The sequence below is a fragment of the Corvus cornix genome, chromosome 2, assembly GCF_000738735.6.
Source record: "Corvus cornix cornix isolate S_Up_H32 chromosome 2, ASM73873v5, whole genome shotgun sequence".
Taxonomy (NCBI): Eukaryota; Metazoa; Chordata; class Aves; order Passeriformes; family Corvidae; genus Corvus; species Corvus cornix.
Genome location: NC_046333.1, coordinates 208,666 through 234,931, shown reverse-complemented (window position 1 = coordinate 234,931; position 26,266 = coordinate 208,666). Strand labels below are relative to the sequence as shown.

Here is a 26,266-nt window from a genome sequence, read left to right as displayed (position 1 = left end):
ACAGGGATCTCAGGGGGGCTGCTGCACAGCATCTGTTCCGGGTTGTGTTTTAGACAGCGTTACTTGCACGTTTTCTGCAGCTTGTGATTCCAGGTTTCTGCAGGGACCGTAAGTGACACCTCTATTCACAGTAACAGACCAGGAGAGGGATCTGGAGCACAGACCATGCTGCCTTCATCCGCTCCTGCCGCTCATTCCCAGCACCTTGGTTTTCTGAGGTAATCCTTTGTAACATGTTGGACAGTAAATTACATTAATGTAGTAAAGTCCCTGAAGGACTTTATCAAGTTGCAGTAAAGCTCCTGTGGACTTTCTGAATTCTGGTTCCAAACAGCAGAGCAGCTCCCAAGGAGAATGCCGCTGTTACCCCCACTTCAGCCAATCACCAGACTAAGTTCAGTAGTGTCTTGCATAAAAGTAACCTGGTTGTGTTGTGCTGGTGTTCAGGCAGAACAAAATTCAGATCAGAAATGGAGTATTAAACACACACATGCACCGACACATGCATACAAAAATGTATCCAAGCCAATTTCACCAAGCTGGAAGCAATTACGTGCCAGATCTTTTGGGAGAAGGAACTTAAACAGGGAAAAAAAAGTGAAGCGTAATTAGGAGTTTTTAAAGAATATTTTACTGGATACCAGAAAGTTAAAAGGAAGGTTGTACTGCTTAAAAGTATGTCAGTCTCGGTGGAGAGGAGACGTGAACTGCTCACTCTCTGTCCCGATAGTGAGAAGGGGCAGGGCCAGGTGGAGGGAGCTGGCTGCATGGTGCTGCTGTGGTTTGTGCAGCTGTATCTGTGTGTGTATAAAAAGTGATAAAATTAACGGCAACATGATAAAGTAATGGGTAAGTGCTGAGCAGGAGCTGGAAGCCGCAGCCAGTTGGAGGCTGGTGGCACTGGTGTGGCCCGGCACAGCCAGCTGGAGCCGCGGTGGAGGGCCCCGCTGCCGTTCAGAGCCGTGCCAGCGCTCCTGGCCCAACATCCGCCACGAGTGATTAATTGTGAGCAGCCTTCAAAGTGACCCTCCTGGCTTTATGGGAAGGATTCCAGCTCCTTGTGTTCCCAGACTCACTGTGGCTGCAGCCACACAAAGGGTTGTGTCTCCATTTGCTCTGGGCTGCGGGCTCCTTAGGCTGCCCCGGATCGTGCTCCATGCCTGCCAGGTGTAGGGAGGAAGTTGAATAACATTTGAGAAACGATGGTGGTGAGGAGTTTAGGAACAAAGTCACTGATGAAGTAAGAGCACCAGGACAGCATAGCTGCTGGGGAGGACCTCCCATCTCCTTCTCTGTGGGGACAGGGGTGTCCCAGCTGACAGAGACACCCGCCCCATGGAGAGCTTCCCATTTTGGGGACATCTACCCAAATCTGTCACTTCACCTCTGTTCCCTTCTCCCAGAGGAAAACCTCTCTTTCATCGCTCTCACAAGTGCTTTACTTGGCAAAAACTCAACTCCTGTGTCTCAGTTCCTGCTCCAGGTGCTGAGCACAGGGCAGCTCCCGTGTCCTCCCTGGTGCTCTCTCTGTCTTGGTCTCTGCAGCCTGGTGTGGATGTGCAGTGTGGTCTCCTTCACCACTATTCCATGCCAAGGACTCATCTTTGCCCAGTGCTGGGTGAGCGGCTGCTTGGGCAGCTGCTTCACCCCGTGACAGTTGTTCAGCCTGTGAGTCATGAGATCAGTCACTGCTCACCAAGTCCCTAATCCTCAACTTTTTACATATTCCACGGGGTTTCCACATAACATACAAATAAAAGTGATGGATCTGGTACTGGGCGCTCATTTCCCAGCTCACCTTCCACCTTGGCTGGCACAGGAGCCTGCACTGCCATGGCTGCACGAGGGGATGCAGAACAGGAACCAGTGGAGTTACAGACAGTGAAAGGGTTTTTTTCAAGTTTATTAGGAACTAATGAATCCTAACCCTGGCATTCCTTCATTACTGTATGGGAATAATAGAACAGTTAATAAGGAAAAAAAGCGAAGTGTTCAGTGAACACTTGTATTGGTGCTTGGGAAGAGGCAAGATGATGTATCTCAGCACAGAATGATGAATTCTTCATATTCCAGCTGTAATTAGGCAGCGAATTAAACAGCAGGTAGGAGATGTGGACATGCTGGAATCAGCAAGGCTGAATTATTTACAGGAGTTGTAGAAGATGTGGTCAAGGTCTTTTTCATGTATGGGTGGCAACAGTCAGTTTTGGGGTGGAGAGGACTTGCACAGGGCTCAGATTAATAGATTCCTGTGTTCACAGGAGAGGAAAAATGATGGACAGGAAAGACTGTAAAAACCAGGAAGTGCTCTCAGAATCACCTTATAGGAAGATCTGATGAGCTCAATATATTTAGCTTATTGGAGAAAAGGTTAAGAGGTAATTTCAACACCATCTGTAAATACCTGTATAGGAACAGAAATTTGGTGAGAGAGCTCTTTATCAGATAAAATGTACCAGGATCCAGTGACAGTGGCAGAAGGAAGACAACTCAGGCCAGAAGTAAGGCCCAGATTTCAGCAGTGAAGGCAATTAACCACTGGAACCACTTAGCCTGCGTCACTGTGATCTCTCTGGCACCAGCAATATTCAAGTCAGGATCAGATTTTCTGACAGTTCCATCGTTGTTCAGGCAGGAGTGACATAGGGGCAGACCTGTGATGTAACTTTGTGCTGAGCAGCAAAGCTTGGGCAGTCCAAGGGCTCCTTTGGCCACTCCCTGGCTCCAGGTCTGCCATTGCTCTTCCACGAATCTGCCTCTTCATTGCATGGCTTTCCTTGGCCATGGAGCTGCTCGGTAGGTGGACATGGGGTGCCTCAGCCAGCACCATGGGCTCTGCTCTGTGTGGGGACTTGGAGCAGGCAGAGCTCAGGGTGGAGACAGACAGAGTGGCTGCAGCTGCCTGCAGTTCCTGGGCTGGTGATGTGCGCTCAGTGCAGGATTTTGGGGGCAGCATCCCTGAGGTACCCATTCCCACGCTTCTCCAGTCTGTAGGGTCCTGTGACGCTGTACGTGGGGTCGGTCGCCCTCTAAACCAGAGGTGAGCTGGTTTGTTGGCTGGAGAAGCACTGGCTCATCTTGTGTGTACTGGAGCTTTGGCTGGGGAATGGGAAGTGTCATGGCCAGCCCTCCCCATCCTGCTGCCACAGCCAGCCCAGGCTCTCAGTCGTCCCAGAGACACTGGCACCATGCGGAGTTTTTTGTTCTGATGGTTTGTAACCCATGCAGGTCAGCTTTGGTAGGAGCTGGGGTGTCACGTAGTTACTTAGCATGTGCACATGTCCAAAACCATGCTCTGCAAGGGCAGCGCTGAGAAAGGAGGGAGATTCCCTGTGTCAGAGCATCTGCGAGGCCCAGTGCAAGGCAATGGCTCCTGCTGTGTGCAAGCTGGCAGATCCTAATGGCCCTGCTACAGAGCTGGGCTGGGAAGCCTCGGTCGCCCACAGTTCGGATCAGTGATTCCGTGCAAACGTTCACTGTTGGCAGAGCTGGGAAGAACACCTGTCCATCTGTCACTCCAGAACGTGCCCCACCGTGCCTGGGAATGGTATGGGTGCTCAGCATGGTGGCCAGCTCCCAAGGAGAACGCACAGGTTCACCTCTCCATCCTGGGGCTCCTGGTTGGTGGGAGCCAGCCCATACGTTCTGGACTCATGGGAATTGTTCAGGAGGAAGGACCCAACAATGTCCAGGTAACAGCATGCAGTGCTTCATTTAGAGACCCAACCTGAGAGACTCTCGACTCTGGACTGGCTCTGGGGCACAGCTGGGTCTGGGAACAGCAGCCACAGGGTCATCCCGGGATGACTGCCTTCCTGCCACGGCAGCTGCCAGGCCACTGACGGGGCGGGGGGGAGTTATGTCCTCCCCAGCAGGGTTTTCACAGGCAGGCAGCTCTACCAGGCTCCTTGGCTCTCACCTCCCTTCAAGAACCAGTTGGTTTCTGGGAGTAGAGAAGTTTCCCACTAGCTGGAGCTGCGTTCCAGTCCAGCTCAGGGTCCTGAGTAGCCACAGATTTTGGGGAGGCTTTGAGACATGTTCAGCTGCGGGCTTCAGCCAGGCACTGGGGAGCCAGTACACTAAGGTGACTCACAAAAATCCTGGTTTTTATTTGGAATAAATGATGATGTGTTGGCAACAAGTGGTTGAGGGGCAGAGTGATGATGACTCCTTGGGACACTGTTTGACAGACAGTGAATAGCATTAACCTGCACCGTGCTGTTGGCCTCTGCACTACCAGAGAAAACAGGGTTTGCTCCATGGCAGGGTGTCCTCACCCATCCTGGAGCACCTCCATCACCATCTTGAGCCACACTGACAGTCCCTCTGCACCGTGCTGCAACAGCAGCATCCCTCTGCCTGTGAAGGAGCAGGGCCTGGCACTCCAGAGGAAAGACCTGTCCTGTACTTGGCCATAATCCCGGGGGATCCCAAAACTGCTCTCCAGCTGGTGCCTCTTTAAAAGTCAGCATGGCCCATTCCCTCTGCCAAAGCTGGTTTCCTTCACACTGTAAGGGCCTGGTAGCAGCATCCAGCATAATGTCGCCAGGAAGTTTCACCAGACATTGTGTATTATTTTGCCAAATTGCTCTTGAAAATATTAAAGAGATGCTAAAAAGATCCTCAAGTGATTCTGCAAATTACCTCCTTCCTGACCAGTGGTGCCCTTTTGGCTAACTCACCTTTATCCTGTTCCCTGGGCAGCACCACCTTAATGAAGAATTCCCAGTTTGCTCTGATCCAGGTGTTTCACCGAAGCATCGGGGCTGCCACATGTCATGCCTGGGAAAAGGCCATTCTGGTTTTAGGTCATTTTCCATCCAGTGCACCTCATCAGTTGGGCTGTACTGAAAAGGCATCACGGAGCCATGTGAGTCTCTTTTGAGGGAGTTGAGGAAGCAGTGACTGGGAGAGGGACTTGGGGAACTGTCAGCGGTTTAGGGGTTTAGTTCCTGCAGGTGTTGGCTCAGAGGCAGGTAGTATTTACATGTCACCTGTCACTTGCCCAATTTACAGGGAACATATCCAGCAGCTGCCACAGTGTCACTTTCAAAGGGATGCAATTCCTGAGAGCTCTGGCCTTGCTGGGGCCACCCAGCAGCTCCCTCAGACAAACCCGAGTTGCACAGCACGAGGTCTTGTGAGCGAGCAAGTGGCTGGGCTGTGAGGGCATTCCCCCACAGCTGGGTGCCTCCAGGCAGCTGGAGTGAGGTGCAGGGAGCTTGGAAGGGCTGCAGAGGCCGATGGAAGCTGTTCGTTCTTTCAGAATGAAACATTGGGCATTTGTGGCAGCCTGTGCTGCTCTTCGGAGGTGTGATGAAAGGCATGTCCTGGCAGGCTGGGGCTCCTGGTGTGGCTGGGTGGGGGTGCAGGGGGCAGATCTGTGCTCCCTAGGGCCCTGCAGGACTTTCCCCTCTGCAGGAGAAGCTTCTCTCAGGCCATCTGTTTCTGCTCTCCCTTCCTCACCTTCCTCTGCTCCGTGGCTGTAGCCATAGCCAGGGCTGGGGGCTTGGGGCTTGGGGCTGGCAGACACTGAGCATCCCATCCCATCCCATCCCATCCCATCCCATCCCATCCCATCCCAGCCCAGCAGCACCATTCCCAGGACCAAGCTCATTCCGGTCCCAGGAGAGCAGCGTTGTCCCTGCTCCAGCAGCAGCAGGCTCCCTCCCACGAGGAGGCAGAGAGGAGATGGATGCAGCAGTCAGGAGCAGAGCGCCAGCTAATTACCCTTCCGAGTGTGTCTTGTAAATTAAGGGCTAATTAGAGGCAAAGTCAGTGTCATGGTTTTACACGTGTTTCTGTGGCGCTGAACAAGGGGAGGGAGGGGGAACATGCAGCAGGCAGGCTGGAGGCAGGCAACGTGGGGGGCTCTGCAAGGTCCGGGCAACATGGGGTCAGGGTCCTGGCAGCACAGGGTGCAGGCACCAGGGTCCTGGCAGTTTGGGGTGCAGGGTCCTGGCAGTTTGGGATGCAGGGCACCAGGGTCCTGGCAGTTTGGGGTGCAGGGTCCTGGCAGCTCAGGGTGCAGGGCACTGTGTCCCAGCAAGCCCTCCATCGGCACTGCTGGCAGGCGGGATCTGCAGGCGAGGCTCGCAGGTGATCCCTGCACAACACTGCAGGGAAAGGGGATTTTTGGTCCAGGATGAGTATAGGGAAGAGGAGGGTGGGAGGTACCTGCCATGCTGGCCCTGAAGGGGTGGTGGCAGTGGTGGGTGGCAGGCATGCCTGGTGCAGGTCTGGTGGCCACATCACCCCTCTGTTCAGCACTTGCCTTTGGAGGGGGTATTTGGGCTCTTGAGCTGTCCTGTCAGGCACTCAGCAGCCCTGGCCCCTGGCTATGCTTGGGCACATCTGAATAGCATCCCTTGGGTTTTCATGCAAACAGCAGGGACAGAAACATACACTTACGTACAAACTCCGGGGCTTCACGTGAGATTTTGTGGGGCTCTGCTCTTTGTAGAGTGTGGCCCAGCACAGGGATAGGTTGCCCAGGGAGGTTGTGTCATCACCCTCCTTAGAGATACTCCAAACTCAACAGAAACAGCCCAGGGCCACTGGCTCTGGGGGGCCCTGCTTGAGCCGGGGCTGTACAGGGTGATGCCAGAGCTTCCTTCCACCTCGGCCATGCTGGAATCCAGGAGAGCTGAGTGAATCTGGTTTCACACAGGAAGACGCAGGTGAGCTGTCCTGGCTCCCGCTGGGGACCTGCTTCCACAGGTGTCCATTTGCTGCTGTGGAAGGCTCCCACTTGTACCAGTCCTGTCGGACCCACGGCTCAGTTCCTCGCAGCCCAGCTTTGTGATGCCTGCAGAGGGGTCTGTTCAGCGGGGCTGGAGCTGTGGGTGTGTGGCATCTGGAGCTGTTCTGTGGTCCTGCCCTGGGCCATGGCCAGGTGGGCTGCAGTGAGAGTTGCAGCTCAGTGTCTGTGCCTCCAGGCAGGGAAGGAGGAGACGTAGCTTTGGAGCAGGGATGGGGCCCTTTCTCTCACCCCTGAGCTCCCAGAGCACTTGCTCTGCAGTGGCTGGAGCCAAATGGCCTGAGGGGAGCATGAGAGAGGGCTGGTGGCGGGCAGGTGCAGTGGCATCCCTCGGGCCAGTGTCCTCCTTCATGGCAGATTGCCTGCAGACTGAACAGGAGGGTGTGTGCTCCCTGTCAGAACCATTTTGTTCGCTATTCTGGACATTTTGGGTTTCCTGTAATCCAAAAACACTTCACCCATTTTGCATCACTGAGTGATCTTGTCCTCTGTGACAGCCTCTAGTCCCAAAAGCACTCCTCTCCTGGGGGTTCAGGTTCCTGGGCTTAGTCGCAGCAGGTTTTGAGCTAGTGGGAAAAGGAACTCCCACCTGCCATCCCTACCTTACTGACATCTGTTCCTCTGCTTGTTCCTTTGACACCCTCCATGTGATCTCACGCTCTCCCAGTGCCCCCAGCATGGCTGGATTTCCTGCCAGGGACACACAAGAAAGTGAAATTGAGAGATGAGGGTGGGTATGCTGGTTGTGGGGTGGGTTTGGGTTTGCCCAGGTGCCAGAGGCTGTAGTGAAAATCATGACTGTGAACTCCAGCTGTGGGGAAGCTGCGTGCCAGAATCCCCAGCTGTGCCTCCCGGGGTGCTACACTGAAACCCACTAAGGTGGGGGTTCCTCTGGGAAGTGGGGTGTGCTGGGCTCTTCTGTTAGCACCTTTGGGGTGATGCACCAGCATGCCTTGGGAGAGGAGAGCCAGAGAGAGCTTGTCCTCATGTGGAGCCACCCAGGGAATGTGGCATCAGGTACGGGACAGCTTTGCCTTCTCCCACCGTGCCTCCAGGCAACAGTCAGTCCGTGCTGAGTTCCTCTCTCTTGCAGGTGCTCCCCACTCGACCAGCAGCACCTCCCTGCACTCGGAGCGCTCCATCAGTGGCATCAACCTCGTGGGCTTCAGCTCCAAGCCGGACGGGATGCACCAGCGCTCCTACTCTGTCTCCAGCGCAGACCAGTGGAACGAGGCCGTGGCGATCCCCGGCAGCTGCCCCAACCCCTGTGAGTAGCCCTTCTGGCCCTTCTCCCCTCAACCGCGGCAGGTAGGGGGGATCATTTCGGCAATGGGGCAGTTCTGAGCTCTGCCCTGTGATTGTGAGCCCAGACTTTGCTCGTGCATGTCAGACACAGCCTCTGGGCCTCGTTGGGGCTGTCCAGTAAGGGTAAGGGTCAGCTGGCAGTGTCCCAGCCGGGGAAGAAGCTGTCCTGCAAGGCATGGAGAAGCTCCAGCCAAGGGACACTGCTCTGCAGCAGGATGGCTCCAAGCCCTGTGCTCTGATCTTGCTCTGAGCTCACCATGCTGGGGTACCACTGCTTTCCCCCATCACTGCACCTTGTGGGCACCCCCATCTCCGAGATTTCGGGGCAGTTGAAGGAATAGGAGTGATTCCTGTCTCTGGAGCGCACACTGAGCACGGCCCGCCCCCTCCCCCCACGCTCACTCGCTCTCAGTGATGTTTCAGGACAGTTGAGTGAATTAAAATAATTCATACATTTCCCAACGTAGCCACTTTGCCGAATTGGAAAATAAATGCTTTTGTGCTGCATTCATCACTCCTTCGTTCCTGGCTCTGCCGCCGCACTAAAAAAGCAGTTAAATGCACATCAAGAGTGGAGGAGCCATTTCCATGCCTGCTCGCCCCTTGTAGTTCTCATTAGCGCGGCAGCCGCCCCCCCGCCCGCTCCCAGGGGCTTTCGCAGTTTAAAGGAGCCTCTTTATGATCATTACCGGAGTCCGACTGTGCGGGCGCCATTTGCAGCTGAGGAGGCTCCTCATTTGTAACTGTGAAAAACTATCAATTTCAGCGCGCCTGATGCAGCGGCTCCATCATTGGCCCCATCAGCTCCCTGCTGGAAGCGAATTAATCAGACTGTTACTGCTGATGGGGCAGCGCGGGCGAGGGGAGCGGAAGGGCGCAGCGCTGAGCGGGGATGTGCCGGCAGCCCTCTCGCCTTGGACGCGGGGGCAGCGGGGCAGCCCGCGCCGGAGGAAGCACATTGCGAGTGGGGACTGGGCACGGGCGTGTCTGCTTGTCCCCGTGCCGGGAGAGGGTCCCCACCGCAGGTGGCACCTTGCCTGGCCCGCGGGAGCCGTGAGCACAGGCAGCAGGAGCCCCCGTGCCCCGCTGGGCACAGCAGCAGGTCTGATGCCCTCGTGCAGCTCTGCACGGCGCACGTGTGGTACCGTGGCACAGATCGGTTTTGGGGCATGATCCCTCTGCAGAGCAGCCCCTTGCCCCGGTGCCCTCCTGCCCCAGGAGCTGTCGTGCCTGTCATCCTTCCTCCCAGCAGCCCCTCAGCGGAGCTGGGAGCTGGTGAGGCCATGCTGTGGTTTCACTCTGCCCTGCCCTTGCCTGGCTGTCAGGAGAGCAAGCCAGCCCGGCCCATGCTCCCCATCCCTCTGCCCTCTCTTGCTCTGCCTCTTGTGCTACTACTCTCCATCCCTTTGCTCTGTGTCCTTCTGTTCCTGTCCATGGAGGAGCTGTCCATGCTCACAGCACCTGGACCAATCTGCCTCTTTTATGCACAGTAGCTGAACACTGTCAAATGAGAGTTGATCTGCAGGGTCTGTTGTAGCAGGAAAAGGAATAATGTTTTTAATCTAAAAGTGGGTGGGTTTAGACTAGATATAAGGAAGAGATGTTTTATTGAGAGGGTGGTGAGGCAACAGGGTCCCAGAGAAGCTGTGGTTGCCCCATCCCTGAAAGTATCCAAGGCCAGGTGGGTCAGGGCTGGGAGCACCCTGGGATAGTGGACGTGTCCCTACCCGTGGCAGGGGGTGGAACTGGATGAGCATTGGTCCCTTCCAACCCAAACCATTCTGTGATTCTCAGCTGCTGCTCCTCCCAGTGATGTGGAGGGGTGAGACACCAGCTCAGTGCTCACTGTGTGTCCTGTATGCTGGTGGCTATTCATCCACTCTCAGGTCCCACCACACTGTGCTGGACCCCAAGCCCTGTGTTAGTGCTCCACGACTCGTCACTGGGCCAGCTGTTCTGGAGGGCCTGCAGCACACCATGGGCCACCAGCCTGGGGGTCCCAGGCAGTTCTCAGGGCTGCATCCCTGTCTGTGTCCCCCACAGCCACAGCTGACAGGAGTGCATGCTCAGTGTCATGAGGGAGGTGGCATTTGGTGGGTGGGCAGCGCTTTCCACATGGCAGGGCGTGCTGGGCTGAGCAGCACAACCACCCCTCCATCAAGGGGCTGAGCTGAGCGAGGCTGTCCTGCACCACGCCCAAACCAGGCTCTCTGCTGTTTCCAGTTCTGCATGGCAGGGCAGGTGAGGAATATTCCTCTGCTCAGAGCTGATTTTGGCCACGTGCCAAGGCTGTAGGCTGCCATCCCAGCTCCCAGGGACAGGCTGTCTGCTCTGGCTGTGCCCTGGAGAGTACATGGAAGAGCAATGGGATGGGGCCATACGGTCATATAAATGTGCTCCAGCACACTCTGTATCTGTCCCTTGTGCAGGAGCTCTGCAGCCCACCTGTGGGGTCCCAGGGTCCCCTGTAAGGCTGGCTGGTTTGGAGAGGGGCCCAGGAGGTCCCAGGTGTGCCTGTGAAGGGTTCCCTTGGTGAGACAGAGCTCTAGAAGTCCTTGGATGGGTCAGAGGGGTTCAGTTGTCCTACTGGGGAAGGAGAGAGAGTAAGCAGTGCCTGACCTAGCAGAGGGAGTGTGTTCCATGTGCTGCCCCCACCCCATTGCTATCCTGTCTCCATCCCACGGGGGCACTGGAAGTCCCCAGCTCTGGTGTGGGCGGCTGGGCAGTAAGAGCAGGGGTGTGGGTGATAACCCCTCGGGAGTTGCTGGGCTCATGGCAGGCCACAGGAGTGGAGTGCAGCAGTGTGTGACCCCTCTTGCTGAGCCTGGAGTGGGGCAGGGTGCCAGAGGCGTGGGATTTGGCCCAGGGAGCATCCTGGTGAGCAGGTGGGCAGCAGAGGGAGGATGGAGGCACCACACGTAGCCACTGACATGAAAGTTCAGGTCCCCTGTGACATACAGCTGGGAGCTGAAGGTGCTTCACACCTGCTCTAAGCACGGTCCTGTAGCAGGATCAGTAATTTATATTTATAAAACCCGAGTCTGATTTTATTAGATTTATCTCTCTTAATTGTCAAGAGTGAGCTATTTCCCCATGGATAAATAGCAGCAGAAACACCCTACTAGTGTGTGTCAGTGCAGGAGAAACCAGAGTTGGGAGATTTCCAATGCTGCAACCTCTCTCAGCTGTGTGAGGGGCACACCGGCTGCACCTCGATCCCTGCCTGGGGCATCTCCTGGCCTGTGGCCCTCTGTGTCCCTCTCCACCCCACTGTTGGTGTTTGTCGAGACAGACCAAGCCCCAGGGAGCCAGTCCGACCAAACCAGGATGAACCAGGGGAGCAGAGGACGGGCTGGGGTGGGAGAAAGGCTTGGCAGGTCCCTGCTGTCCCACTGCTGGAGCTGCTGCCCTTGTGCAATGCTGTGATTCCTTTCTTAATTCCAGTTGCCACAGAACATGGAAATGGGAAGTGAGGACTTGATGGGAGACACTGGACTGTAGCAGAGAGGACAGCAAGCTGCCCAGGGCAGAGGTCCTGGGCATGGAGCTGCCATCTATGCCCTGGGGGTGGGTGGACACTGGAGAGGCAGGAGTGGATTTAGGAGAGGGTTAACAGTGCAGCGAGGGCTCCTGCGCCTCGTTGCCTTCCCCGGAGTCTGCATTTTTATGCTGATTGGAAGCCTGCGCTGTGTGTGCTGCTGAAATTGAATGTCAGGCTTTTGATTTTGTTGCTGGTCTCTAATGAAATTTGACATTTAATGGTGAGTGCAGCGGCAGCGTGTGTGTGTGTGATCGGAGCTTGATTAGCGCACTCTAATTGACAGTAATTAGGCAGCTCCCTGATTGTTTCTAATTCTGCTATTAATTGTAAGGAACAGTATGATTGAGGATAAATTTGGTGCGTTGCTGCTGGGGATGCAGCTTCTTCAGCTCCGTATCGGAAGCCTATTGAGCCCATCATGCTCAGGTTCCTGAGTGTGGCAACCCCAGTCACCTCGTCTGGCAGAGCGGTGCTGGGAGGGCAGTGCTTCTGCAGAGGTTCTGCAGATCCTGGGGCCTGGATCTGCCCCAGTGAGGCCAAGATCACCCTCTGGGCCTGTCCCTTCCCAAAATGCTTGTGTAGCCCTGTGAGGACACTGCCCTGTGAGGGAACTGCTTCCCCAGGAACATGCGTTTGGGAGTGGGACATCCAGCTGCTCCAGAGGTGCTGCTGTGCGTGTCCCGGCTGCATGGATGTCCCTGTGTGATCGTTCTGCATGGATCCTAGTGTGGAGCAGGTCCAGCCTGAGTGCCCAAGGAGCTGCCAGCCCTGAGCTGGAGCGGGTGTTGCAGCGGCCCTGTGCCATGGAGCTGAGCAGGTCCTGCCCTGTCTCATGGGGTAGTGTGGGTCGAGCCAGGCAAGTGCTGGGGCTGGCTTCAGAACACTTCGGTGTCTCTGGAAAGAGGAGACTATCACTGTCCCACTGTACATGACTTGCCTTATCTTTGTCCCCAGCTAATGGTACAGCCGACTCACTCAGCTCCAGCCCAAACATTTCCAGTGCTGCCAGCCCGAAGCTGGAGCCGCCTCCGTCACCACATGCCAACAGGAAAAAGCATCGCAGGAAAAAGAGCACAGGGACAACTCGGCTTGATGGCCCCAGCACGGCAACAGAAGGTAGGAAGGGTCTGCCTGGGGAGCAGCTCTGCTGGCTCAGAGTGCCAGGCACCCAGGGGTCCTGTGGTGCTTGGTGGGTGCCTGGGGCTTGGAGTGCTTCTTATGCAGGGCTCAATGGTGACCTGGGGCTCAGAGCACTCATTGTCCAAGCAGCTTGTGCTGAGGCAGGAAGGAGCAACCAGCCTCTCTGATCTGCCTTTTCCTCCATGTCCCACATGCCATGCAGAACCACTGTCATGCCTGCGCCTGCAGACAGTCACTGGTAGTTAAAATTACTAACTGCAGTAGCAGACCTGAGAGCACACCATATGGTTAAGGTGTGCTCTCAGACACTTTCCACCACAAGGACCTATTTCTGTTGACTTGTAAATTGGCCAAGCTTTCATAATTTAAAAGACCTGTGCTGGGCATCTGCCTCAGGCTGAGGGTATTTTGGAAAAGCTTGTCTGCTTCAGGGGACCAGCTGAACGCGTGTGCGTTGCTTTCCCAGTGCTCAGAGTACTGATGGTATTTGTGTTGAGAAATTCTGGTGTCTGTGGTTGCTGGAGAGGGACCAAAAGCTTGACATGGAGGCTGCAAGGCATAGGGGAACGTTCTGCTGGGAAAAGACACCAAATCTCTACCAAATCAGGTAGAGATGAGCCTGGCAGCCACATTCTCCAAAGCCCGCATCTGTGCTTAGCTGCTGGAAAAAGTGAGATTTGACTTTATTCTTGGTCATCCTGTCCCACAGCACTCAATAAGCTTCTGTAGTGAACCAAAGTAAAGATGTAATTCAGAGGGGAGGAGGATTCAGTACAAGTGTTTGAAGCTAACAGTTGCTGCAAAACAAACCAGAAGATACTAGTCTGTACCTGAAAGTGCTGCAGCTGTCGTGGCACCTTGCTCCAAATCACATGTCTGCCTGCAGTCCAGCTGCCCCGGTGTCCTATAGCAGAACAGCTCTTCTCAAGTTCTTGTTCTTGGAATGATTGCATTGAAGGTGTGCAGAGTTGGGCAGCTCTGTTGTTCCTTTTTAGCTGTTGTAGTTGTCTGCATCTGAAATGCACTAGTCTCAGGCAGGCTTCCCCTCTATGGTGGTTGATTGAGGAACCTTGAGCATCGTTTGAGGCTGTCATACCCACTGGTGTCTCCTGGATAGCAAGAAGTGTTGCCTGTAGTTGCACTTTTTTCTTAGCTCTGCGTGTATGTTATCTCCTCAGCCATTGTTGCCCGTTCCAGATTGGTTTGCAGTTCTCAGCCCAGTGCTTGGGAAAAGGAGAGGCTCATTCTTTGTGTGAATAGTGGGATAGTGAAGGAGGGAATGATTTTGCATCCCCACATGTAAAACTGAGAAAGCATGTGCTGAAGTCCTGTAAATAAGAAAGAGTTGTAAAGGAGGTCCCAAAGCTGACCTCGGTGTGATGATTGGGTTTATTATGTGGATGGACATGAGGGCTCTCAGCTGACCATGATGAACACTGAAAAGCACAGGACTGATGTGTCAGTGCTTGCAGAGGAAGTCTGGTCCTGCGGCTGCTCAGTGCAGCTGACAGAGTGTGAGAGGTGCAGATGCTGGGACCTCATGTTACACAGAATGTAATGCAATTTCGTAGTGGAAAAGGTAATTGAAATGTGGAAACACTTTTATGAAGCAGTAATATGGACTAACCACTGCTTGAAGTCTTAAAATTTGATTAGTTCCTTTTCAACAACACATGTGTGCTTGGCAGAATTCCCAGCCCTCTGCTCCCAGACGCACAGACTGGAGGACCTCCTCCTTGTATGCCCAGGACAGGAGTCTTTGAGCAATCCCAGTATTTCCATGATTTCGCAGGGAGGTTTTTTCAGACACATGCTCACTCTTTTTGTCCTTCCTGGTTTGGCAGCATCCCTGGAAGATGGAGTGATGGGGGTGGAGCCATGTGGCAAGCATGAGGGCATCAGAGTATTTTTGTTGATTCCTGCACTGGTCCTTGGCCATGCTAGTCAGCTGGGCAGAGGTCTGTCTTACCTGAAGTGGTACCTGTGTCTTGTCTCAGGTTGATATGGTTCATTTAAAGCCCTATCAGGTGCTGGGGCAATGTAACTTTTCCTACAGTGTGAATTCCTTGGCATTTATCAACACAGAACTTCATTTGCCAGCGAAGTGTCAGTTACCAAACTTCATCTGTCACTGCACAGACTTTGTGCGCCGTGGATCCTCCTGCCAGAGCCTCTGGCACCAGTAGCAGGAGCAGGAGGAATCCCTGCTCTGTGATCTGCAGTGCTGCTGGTGCCCCAAGTGCATGGCAGCAGGTGGCTGAGCTGCTCCAGTGTTGCAGTGGGAAGGAGCAGTGTGAGCACCATGGGAGGGATGAGGAGAGCATGGCACAGCAGAGGGGGCATCCGTGACCCGCAGTCACACGGGCAGCCCATCCCCCGTGTCTCCAGTGTGAACCCAGACTTTCCAAGCCCCTGTGTCCTTCTGCAGTGGGTGAATGGGTGCAACACCTGCCAGCTCAGCGCTGTGGTCAGGCAGAGGTGATAGAACCAGCTGCTCCCAGACCTGTGCTGGGGCACAGTGGTGCCATGGGCTGCTGCATGGTGGGTTTCTGGCTTTTGGTCAGGTATTGACAAACTGACCTTGCATTTATTTTTTTAAGTAATCTAGTATATTAGAAAATTGATCCAATTGCAAAATTTGAGTTCCAGAGGCTGGGTCAGTTCTGTCATGCTCCCAGCCTGCCCTGCATCAACAGGACCTGTTGCTGTGGACAGCGTTCCTGCCAGCAGAACCGTGCTCCGAGTCCATGGCAGAGGCCACTGTTGCTGCACTTAGAGCTTCCCAGCTTGGACCTGTTGCAGCCAGTTCCAGCAGCAATGAGCTGTATGCCCCATTTTGGCATGAGGGGGACATCCTGATCAGGAGAGGACCGTGTGCATCCCTGTGCTCAGCGTGAATTACGGAGCTGGGTCACACACTCCTTTTCATGCAGATGATCCCCCGCCTGCCATGTGCCTGCTGCACGGCTCCTGCCTGTGGTACCTTTGTGAGTGACTTGGTTGGTCTCTCTCCTGCTCCTAGCTCTGGGACTGCTCCAAGAACTGATGCAGCTCTGGACACTGTGACAGCTCATCACCAGGACCAGCAGGCCAGGGCAGAGGCAGAGACAGAGGAGCAAGTGACTCTGGGACTGGTGTTCAGGTGGCCACCCGTGATGGGTCACTGCCCTGCATGAGAAGCGGAGACTGGCAACAAGTACAAGGAGGTGCTGAGCCTCTGCTTGAGGTCCCATCCCAGTGTCTGAATGGTCCAACTGTGAATCCTGGGCTGAGCATTGCCCCTCACCATGGGCATGGCCAATTTGTGTCACGGACTGGTGTCCATAAGTATGATTGACTCCCCCTTGAATCTTTTTTAGCTGCTTTTGAACTGTTACAGCAGTTGTTTTCAGAGCAGGGTGATTTGAGTTTTTTGCTTTCGCACAGTCAACACGGTGAAAGTGTGAAATCCCTGTGCCAGGAGCGGGGCTGCCAGGTCCTGTGGCAGAGCTGCCATCCCTTGTGGCCGAGCTGCTGTCCCCTCACGGTGCTCATCCCTCTGTTCACTGTCCTGGCAGGAGCATGGGGACAGCCCAGTAAGGAACCGTGCTTCCCACTAGCTCGTGTTAGTGTAGCTGTGCCGGTGTGGGGAGCACTGTGGAGGGACCCCCCCACCAAAACTTCTTGCCCACCAGGAGCTGCATGGGGCCAGGCAGGTTGCCAGGCTCAGCCTCTGTCACAGCATCCCTGTGGGCAGGAGCAGCCCGGGGGGTATGTGAGGGAGCAGGTTTGGGCTGTGCCCAGGCTGCCTGCACCTGCCTGCACCCACCCCATGCCCATGAGCTAGGCACGAGCAGTTCAGGTTAGCATCCTGGGAAAGTTGGTGAGGTCTGGGGATAAATTGCCATCAGTTTATCTCATTTAGGAGGTAATCAGAGCCAGGGACGTGCAGAGCAATTGAATCTTAGTTGTTCTGAAGTATCATAAATCAAACGAGCTGTTGCTTTTTTACATGGGCTCATGTTAAAGAGAGCTCAGTGTCAGGCTGCCAGGGAGCATCCGCAAACTATGGCAGGCGTGGGATTGGGCTGCCGGAGATGTCACCAAACTGGGGAGTGCTGCACAGGCTGTCAGGGAGCACCCACAGGCTGGCAAACGTGTATCAGGGTGTCAGGGGACGAAGATGCTCATTCCCATGGTGGAGTTGCAGTGTCAGCCTGCAAGGACCATCAGGAAAGTCTGCTCTCATGAGAACCCAGCAAAGCTCTGTGGCCAGAAGTGCCCTATCCTGCCACGGAGCAGCCCACAGCCCCCCTGCAGCTGCACTCCCCTTTGCCTGGACCCTCGGCCCCTGTCCAGGCTGCCAGGAGGGCCAAAGAGCCACCAGACACAGCTGAGGGCAACAGCACCTTTGCGACGCTCCCTGCTCCAGTCTCCCCATGGCTGCCAGAGCTCCAGGGATAATGAACTTCTCATGTGCTTAAAGAGTGATGCAGGGTGCATGGCGAGAAGCTGACAGCCCCTTAATGTGCTTCTCAGTGGCGGCCAAACGACGCGGTTTTGTCTTTGTTTTTTAGTTTTAAAACCCACAGGAAATTGATGGCCAGTAAAGAGTTGTGTTGGGGCGATGTGCGTGATTAATGCCAACTGTCAGGGGCTGTCGAGGCCGATCGTGGCAAGCCAGGAGTGTGAGGCTGAGCCGTGCTCACCAGATTGCTGGGGATTCCAGCTGCTATCGCTCAGCTCCCGCCTGCCCCACACAGCTTGTGTCACCCGCACGCGTCCTTCCACCAAGCCTCTTAATTCAGTGCTAACAAGTCACTCCAGCTCATTACAGACCCTGGAGCTCCCTGCTCCATCCTGGCGGGAGGGAGGCAGCCTGTGCTGGGCATCTCTGTGGTTCAGCCAGTTCCCCGTCTCCAGCAGCTCCCACCCCCTCAGTCTGTGGTTCCTGAGGGACCTTATACAGCTCCATGTTACCCCTCTGAGAGACCCTCATGTGCACACCCCTGACCCTGCCACAGGCCACTGCTCACACCATGAAGCTCACACCATCCATGCCCTCCCTCCTGTGACCCCTGCCCTGATGCCTGCTGGCCCGTCTGCCACCTCCCAGGCCCGCCCCCGCTGTGCACATGCTGCACCCCACATTGCATCCTCCCCACCAGGTACACAGAAATGACACTCTTTGACCCTTACATGACCCCCCTGCACACCCCTGTGTACCTGTGGTGTCCCTTGGGAGCACCTGCTCCTTCTGGCACACTGTGTCCTTCCCCACATGGGCAACACATGTTGGGACCCCACTGTATGCCCTCTGTTGTACAGCTCAGTGTGCCCATCCACGCTTGAGCCCCCGCTGCTGCCGCCCCCGTCCCCCATGCAGTCCCTGGTGGGGATGTGCCAGCTCAGCCTGGGGCACTCCGGGATCTGGGGGCGCTGGGACAGCAGACGCTGGGGGGTCTCCATAGCGCTGTTCCTGCTGCGCTCTCCTGGCGGCTGTCCCCGCGGAGGGGCCTGTCCCCGTCGCACTAATACAGGTTGGGAATATTGGGTTTAATGATCTGCAAAATGAGGAGGTAGCGAGCTGACATTTACGAATGGTGCTGCATCCTTCTCTTCCCAGACGCCTGCTAATTTGTTGATATCCCAAACACCTCATAATGATGTGGTACAGTCACAGCTTGCAAACAAGCATCCCGAGGCCAGGGGCTGCTGGCTGCCCTGCTCCAGGACCCTCCTCACAGGCTTCGCAGCTGGAGAGCGGAGATGTGGGCCAGGTCTGACAGGACCTGCCCCTGGTTCCTGCCATGTGCCCCACATGCTGGAGGCGTCCCCCACCTCCTCCCTATGTGACTACCCACTCTCCAGGGCCTCTGGAGGCACTTCTACTATGCCAGCAAAAAGTGGGAGAAGGGCTGGGAGTGGGAAGACAGCATGCAGGGAGAGGCTGGATGTGGCTGGGAAATGGTGAAGAGCAGAGGTGACAGAGGAGACTTCAAGAGTGGGGCTCAGTGCCAGCTCTGCTTCCTGTTTTGCTAATGTTGAGTGGAATCCTGCTCCTCTCTACTGGACCTGCTGGGATGCAGGGAAGGTGTCCTACACTATCCTGCACCCATCTGCTCAGGAAGGAGCCAGCTGGGGAGCTGTCTGGCATGGAGGGCTCTTTGAGCCTGGTGTGCTGGCATGGAGATGCTCCTGCCATTCCCTGTGCTGAACTCCGCCTTCCCACGGGGGAAGAAAGTGCTGCCCTGGGCCTTTGGGCTGGCGTGGGGGAGCTCTGTCCAGTGCCCTGTGTAGAGAGGGAATTGCTGTGCCGTGTCCAAGTGCTTGGAGCACGGTCCTGCCGCACTGGGTGGGGACCAGAGGGACATTGTTCCATCCTCTGTCCTCACAGAGCTGCTTTGTATCCCAGCTTCTGGGACAGGGGAGCAGCCCCCCTATATTGCTGCTTGTGCTCTGAGAGTGCTGTCCCAACCTGTGTGGGGGCACCTCAGGTAGGGGTGAGGGATGGGGCCAGCCTGCCCCACTGCAGCTCCCGGGGGGAACATGCTGCCTGGGGTGACCTGCTGCACTCCATGGAGAAGCAGGGTGTCCGTGGAAAAGGAGGTGGGAAGTACTGCTGCTGTGGCTCCGCGTCATGGTCCCCACAGGAGGGTCTCTGGGCTGGGCACCAATGCAGGGTGTAGCCAGAGCCCTTTGCAGAGCAGGACCAAGCTCTGCCCCAGCCCTGTATTGAAGCTGAGGCATTTTTAGCCCCCAACCCCATCTGCTCAGAGCTGTGCTTCCCCCCCACTCAGAGCATAGAGAGGGGACTTGGCACGAGCTGTGAGAGCAACACTCCGTGTCACTGCTGCTCCCCTTCCCTTTCCTCTCTGGCATCCCACAGGTGTCACTGGGACACACGGTTGCACTGGGCACCTCACTGCCAGGACTGCTTTGAGCAGCAGATGCAAGCTCCCTTGCATCTTGGTGGGCACTTCCCTTCCCTCCTGCTGTCCCTTTGGTCTGGCTCCCAGCTGGGCACACAGGATGTCCATTCCCTCATTCTTGGCAGCCCCGTGGTGCTGCTCTGCTGTCCAGAGGATGTTTCCCCCCAAGGCTGCAGTGTTGGCAGAGGGAGGGTGACTGCCCTGGGGCTGCTCATCTCACTGCAGTCCCTGCCTGAGTCGTCTTGGCTGCTGGTGGGGTCTGGGTGGCATGTGGCCCTGCTCTCCTGGCCCTGCCCTCCCTAATCCTGCTCCTGTTCAGAGCCCTTGTTCCTGGGCGGTGTTGGAAGGGGGGTCATGGGGTTAACACCCATTAGCAGAGCCGGCTCACACCAAACTCTGCTCAGCAACTCTTCACGGAGCTCAGTCTTTAAAACATCATCAAAAAATCATCAAGAGAGAGAGAGAGGCAGCGCACTCATTTCCACTGCCCACTAATTCTAATGGAGCTGGTGTAATGGGCTCCCACCAGTGTGCTGGGGGCAGCTGGGGGGCCGGGCTCTGCCGTCTGGCCCCCGGGTAGCTGCTCACTTGGAGGCAGCTGGGAAGGGCTCCCTGCTCCTGTAGGAGTGGCTTTCTCTGAGGTCTGAGCCCTGTTAAGTTGGAGCTGACAAGCCCTGGGACTTCTCTGAGAAGGAGCCTGTGGCCAAGTGTGGGGCAGGGGAGGGAGCTCTGCCAGCTCTGCTTCAGCAGAGGCAGTCAGTCTAAACTGTTCTGCTTATGTCATCTGCTTGGTGCTACCCTTTCGTCCGGCCAGAAATGGCCCTGCTACATTGGGAACCTGTACCTCTCCTCAGAAGAAGCTGCGAATGCCCACTACTTTCCCTAAAACAACGACTTGAGTCTGATCCAACTTGTATGGGTGCCCTGGGGAGCTCAGGAACTGGTCCCAGGCTGTCCCAGAAGGTGGGTCTCAACAGTATTCAATGCTGCTGCAAGTCCTTGATTCCCTTCCCAACTCTGCTGATCCTCACGTGTGAATCCAGGGGTGTGATCCCACAGTGTCACACTTTCCTGTTGTAGTCCTGCTATGCTGAGGCCTCCAAAGGGATCCAGCCCCATAGTGCCATCCTGCACTATGAGGTGGGGAGTTTGCCTTAGTGCAGCAGAAAAGCTGTGGTCTTTTGTTAGCTCTTCCCGGGCTCCGAGAGCAACAGGCCCTTTGTTCGGCCTGAAGCTGGAATCCAGGAGGCACAAAGAAGGAAGGGAACGGAGGTCCTGTGTCTTGCAGAGCTGGCGCCAGGGCTTTGGTTGGACTAGGACTGCTCCCACGGCTGGGACTGGGCAGCCCCAGAGCTGTGGAATGTCCCTCAGCTGTGATAGTGGGAAAGTCCATCCGAGTCAGGTTGGAGCCCCAGAAATTTCTCTCCCAGAAGGAGGGAGCCTCTTGCCCTAATATGAATGTCCTGAGCAGAGTGCTGGGAGCCACATGGAGCCCCCCAGCCCCAGCATGGTGCCTCAAGGAGCAACAGTGAGCCCCACGCCAGAGCCCTGGGCAGGCAGAGCAGGCATTTGCTTCCCTGGGAAGCATACATGTGCAGGAAGGCTGGGGCTGGGATTCCTGTCTGTCTGTTTGGTGGGGAGGTGCTCAGCAAACAGGAGACAGGAACAAGGAGGATGCAGCCACGTGAGCCCACAGCAGGAATCCTCGCTGTGTCCTGCTGACCATGATGTCCTGCTTCCTGCTGTGCAGAAGGGGCTCAGCAGCAGGAAGGACTTTAAGTGCATCCAGTGTTTCCCAAGTCCAGGCAGCTGGCTTGGGCTCTGCAACACAGTGGCAGCAGCCACAGGTGGCTCAGACCATGGAAGGATGAGGTTTGAGCAGAACAGGGCCTGTTCTGGTGTGTCAGGGTCCTCCAGGAGCACTGTCTGCAGACGCTCCATCCAGCACCTGGGCAGCCTGTGCCCCAGGGCGCTGCTGCTCACTCCTTCCTGGCTGGCAGCACTTGGCCCCAGGCAGCCACCAGTCCTGTGGCTGTGGGGGGATGGTCCTGGCTCCCCTGCAGTCTGGAGGCTCCCTGCCCATGCCTGGGTCTGGCAGCACGCACAGAGGCTGGTGCCAGCAAGCCAAGGAGGCAATGTCTGTTAGCCTGGCTGTTGGCTGGTTATTTCTTCTCCCAGTATTCACAAGTTAGCAGCTGTGTATTTTCCAAGAATCTTGTTCTTGAGCTGGGACTTGGTAACTGTGGGGTCCCTCCTGCAGCTGAGAGGTGGAGGAAAGGGCAAAGTGCTGGACGAGTGGGATGTCCCAGTTACACCCGTGCATCACAGAGAGGGGAGAGCCCAGCAGCGTGGCTAACTGCCTGCTCCCTGCAGTCTGTCATCCTCCTGAGGGCTCAGAGGCTCTCATTCCAGCAGGAGAGAGGCAGTTGCAGGCACCTTTCCCCAGAGGAGTCCCAGGCTGATTTAGGCTGAAATGAGTAAAAGAGCCTTGCCTTCCTATCTGGGAAGGGCAAGCCAGGACAAGGCCTCATGCTGGAGTCATTCCATCCTCCCCAGGCTCTGATGGTGTGGAGAGCCGGCCTTGTGTTCCCACAGCAGTTCACGAGCACTGGTGTTCTCCAAGCCTGGGACTTGTCAGTGCAGGTGCTGACCGCCAGCCCAGGACGAAGGGCTGTGCTCTGCCACCGTGCCCAAGGGACCTGGCTTTCCTAAGGAGACTTCCCAAGGCTGCACTGTGTTCTGGGGACATTCGTGGACACAGCCTGGCTCAGATGGGCGCAGGCAGCCCTGCAGTAGCCGAGGGTGGCCATGGCCTTGGTGGGACCTAGCCAGGGGTCTCTGCAGCCATTCACTGGGGCTGCAGCAGCTCCTCAGTCCCTGCCTTTCTGCCACTTCCCTCTGCAGTGAGGGACTTCGGTGCTGCAGAGAAGTCAGGGAGAGGAGCAGACCTCCCTCAAACCCCTCCAGACTCCCCTGCTCACCTCCCCACGTCATGCCCAGTGTGCACAGACCCTGCCAGGCTTGAGGCCAGCACAGCTCTGCCTTGATGTGGACCGGAGGCCCCTCGGCCTCCGTGCTGTCTCTGGAGCTGAGCAGTTGACTCCCTGCTTTTAATAGAGAGCTGGGAAGGCACATTATGGAGATGAGGGTGTTATTTGCATAACGCTAATTAGGTAATTACAAATCATTTTGCTATGAGCTGAAGCGTGTGCTGTGACATAACGTTTATTAGTCATTCCATTCAGGCCCCGCTTAGTTAAGTCATTTACTGCACTAACTACTGAACTTGGCAATAAAAGGTAAATGCTGGTGCTGGGTGTGAGGCTGAGACACGACACCCCGTGAACTGTGCCCGTGGGGGGCTGTGTGAGGCAGAGCCAGGCTGGCAGGTGTTAGCAGGGCAGACCACCTTTGAAGCCGTGGTGAAGAGCTGCCTCTGAACCCACTGCACAGCCCTTCTTGGACCACCTCACTCCGTGTGCAGGGCCCATGCTCCAAAGCCACTCATGGGTGGGCACTGAGCCCTGGTGCTGGGGCTGTCTGCAGGCACCAGCTCAGTGGAGGAGCCGATTTCACTGCTCCAGAGGTTGGCAGCTTTCTCTGAGGGTGGGACACAGGGCACAAGCCAGTGGAGCTGTGTGGGGCAGAGGGAGGGAGGTTTGGCACAGAGCTCTGATTCTTCTCTGCAGGCACTTGCCTGTCCCAGCCTCCTGGGCTCTGCTGCTGCCTCAGCTTGGCCATTTGGGGATGGCAGTGGCCTGCAGGGATCTGTCCCATGGCAGATCCCATCCTTCCCAGCCCTGTGTCATGGCACACCTTTCTCTTCCAGAACCAGATGAGCCATTTGAGTTCATTATCGTGTCGCTGACGGGCCAGACGTGGCTCTTTGAAGCCTCAACATCAGAGGAGCGGGAGCTCTGGGTGCAGGCCATTGAGAGCCAGATCCTGGCCAGCCTGCAGGGCTGTGAGAGCAGCAAAAACAAGGTAAGAGGCTTTGGCCAACTTCTGTTCTATCTTCTCTGGCATCCGCTTTGTCACATTCTTCCATGTCCCACACTTGCCTGTTTGTCCCTCTGCTCCCAGGGAGAGTTCAGTCCCGTCCCTGGGACTATGCAGTTGCCCCCAGGTTTCTTGTCCCCTCTGGCCCACCTGGCTCTGGCCCCATGGAGTACTCTGCATCCTGTGTGGCTGGATCCTACATGGTTCATTCCCTCTCTGGACATCTCTGCCCTTTCTCCCCACTCTGACCCACTGTTCCCTGCTTCTCTGGTGCACACCTAGCCACTCCAGACCCTGTTGTCAGAGCCCCCATGCTGGCCAGCCTCATGGAGTGTGGTGTGGCACACTAGGAGGGGTGCAGGACGCATGGTAGGGTGGCTGGCCTGCAGTGAAGGGGGTCTCGTGGGGTTCTTTGCAGGCTCGGCTGGGCAGCCAGGGCGACGCACAGGCCATGCAGGCCGTCCGCACCGCACGTGGGAACAGCTTCTGCGTGGACTGCGATGCACCGAGTAAGAGATGCTACAGTGGGCAGGGGGCTCACCCAGGAGGGGAGGGGGCTCCAGCCACCCCAGTCACCCCTTCTCTCAGCCCATAGAGACCTGCTCTGTGTGTCTGTCCTGTCCTCTCCTGCAGTGGACCTTCTCCTCAGGGTTGGGGTACAGACCCACCTGCCACACTGGCCCATGACCCCTCACTGGCCAGCCTGAGGTCGTGGCCTCTCCGTGCCCACCCCTCCCAGGGACATTGAACTGGGAAGGGTTTGGTGGGCAGGTGCCTGCAAATACAAGTCTGAACCACAGGAGACGGGCTGGTGAGTCTTGGCAGTTATTAACTCTCCCCCACTGATCCTGCTGCCCTCAGATCCGGACTGGGCCAGTCTGAACCTGGGCGCTCTCATGTGCATCGAGTGCTCCGGGATCCATCGCAACCTGGGCACCCACCTGTCCCGTGTGCGCTCCCTGGACCTGGATGACTGGCCTAGCGAGCTTCTTATGGTCATGACGGCCATCGGCAACGCACTTGCAAACGCTGTCTGGGAGGGAATGGTGGAGGGGTACCCCAAGCCCACGCCTGAGAGCAGTCGGTAAGGGAGGTGGTGAACCCCAGAGATGCTTCTTGGGAACCACACCAGGAGGGCTGGGGGATGCTACAGGGGGTTGGGAGCAGCCATTGAGGCAGGCAGGATTCCTCAAGATGCTCCAGTGTTGGGGGTCCTGCCCACCTGCGAGGCACTGGCCACCCTCTCGTGACATCCTGGTGGGGCAGTGGGGCTCCATGGCGGCCACAGCCGTGCGGTGACTGTGAGAACTGAGGCTGGCTGCAAAGCCGAAGGGGTTAACAGAGATGGCTTGGCAGCGTCGTGCAGGTCTCCAGGGTCTGTCCCTTTCAGGCCCTTGTCTGTCCCTATCGGAGCCACTCTCCTGTCACTCATCCCAACGAGAGCCCATTCTGTGGCTTATCAGCGGCGGAGCGCGGGTCAGGGGGCGGCGGCAGTGAGCATGCTCGGCGCGGGGCATTGATGGCCGCCCGCCAGATGCAGATGGATAGAAAGGCAGCAGATAGCGGCGGGACGGCGCACATCGATCCGCCGGCCCCGCGGCCCCGCCGGGACGGACGCGGACACCGCCTTTGTTTGCACCAGGCGAGACGCGGCAGCGATAAGGTGCCTCCCGTGGCACTGGGCTGGCGTGTGCAGCACTAACCTTCTCCTGCCACTGGCCATGGCCCCACACAAGCGCGGGATAGGGACGGTCCCTGTGCTGCCCCGGCACAGGCACACAGCATTGGGGTGCGAGGGGCTCCAGCAGGGAGGTGCACAGGGACAGGTGTGGGGTCTGGGTGCAAGATGCTGCTGCTGTATAGGCATAGGCGTAAGCATACAGTGTCCATAGGGAGCTGTAAGGAGGTCAAGCAGGTGACAGGCAGGTGTCCAGAGTGGGGTGACAGAACCCCAGTGGCAGCTGTGGGCACAGAGGCACGGCAGGGGCTATGCAGAACATACCTGGGTGTGACAGATGTTCACTGCTCACACAAGTATGTTCACGTGGCAGTGCTGATAATCATATCCTTTTGTGCACGGGGCCCAGGCAAGTTGTCTCAACTGTGACAGTGACAATGTCCTGTCTGGCAGGGAGGAGAAGGAGCGCTGGATCCGGGCTAAGTATGAGCAGAAGCTCTTTCTGGCCCCACTGCCCCAGTCTGACATCCCGCTGGGGCAGCAGCTGCTGCGGGCCGTGGTGGAGGATGACCTGCGCCTCGTGGTGACACTCCTGGCCCATGGCACCAAGGAGGAAGTGAATGAGACCTACGGAGATGGAGATGGGCGCACAGCACTGCATCTCTCTTGCGCAATGGCCAATGTAGTCTTCACACAGCTGCTCATCTGGGTAAGACAGAACCTGCAGCCCCTACTGCAGGGCTTCTGGTGCTATCCTAGTGCTTCCCCACCTCCGTGCTACCAGGGCACAAGGCACCCTTTATCCATCCTGCTTCCGTGGGTTCTCCCACATGCCCACTCGTGCTGACCTGCCCACTCTCTTGGCTCCCTGTCCCTGGCCACCCTCCCAGCTCCCTCTTCCTGCCTACCCCAGAGACCCTCTGCTCCTTGCC

At 56.6% G+C, this 26,266-nt stretch overlaps 1 protein-coding gene across 3 annotated transcripts in view; it reads left to right on the top strand.

Annotated features, from left to right (window-relative positions):
• AGAP3 (ArfGAP with GTPase domain, ankyrin repeat and PH domain 3) overlaps window positions 1-26,266 on the top strand; it is a 110,624-nt gene that overhangs the window by 82,972 nt on the left and 1,386 nt on the right. For all 3 annotated transcript variants that reach the window (XM_039550176.1, XM_039550177.1, XM_010391477.4), the window contains exons 12-17: window positions 7,854-8,027; window positions 12,561-12,722; window positions 23,487-23,641; window positions 24,075-24,165; window positions 24,518-24,740; window positions 25,788-26,043. In XM_039550176.1, coding sequence (XP_039406110.1) covers window positions 7,854-8,027; window positions 12,561-12,722; window positions 23,487-23,641; window positions 24,075-24,165; window positions 24,518-24,740; window positions 25,788-26,043 — 1,061 coding nt within the window. The remainder of the gene's footprint in view (window positions 1-7,853; window positions 8,028-12,560; window positions 12,723-23,486; window positions 23,642-24,074; window positions 24,166-24,517; window positions 24,741-25,787; window positions 26,044-26,266) is intronic.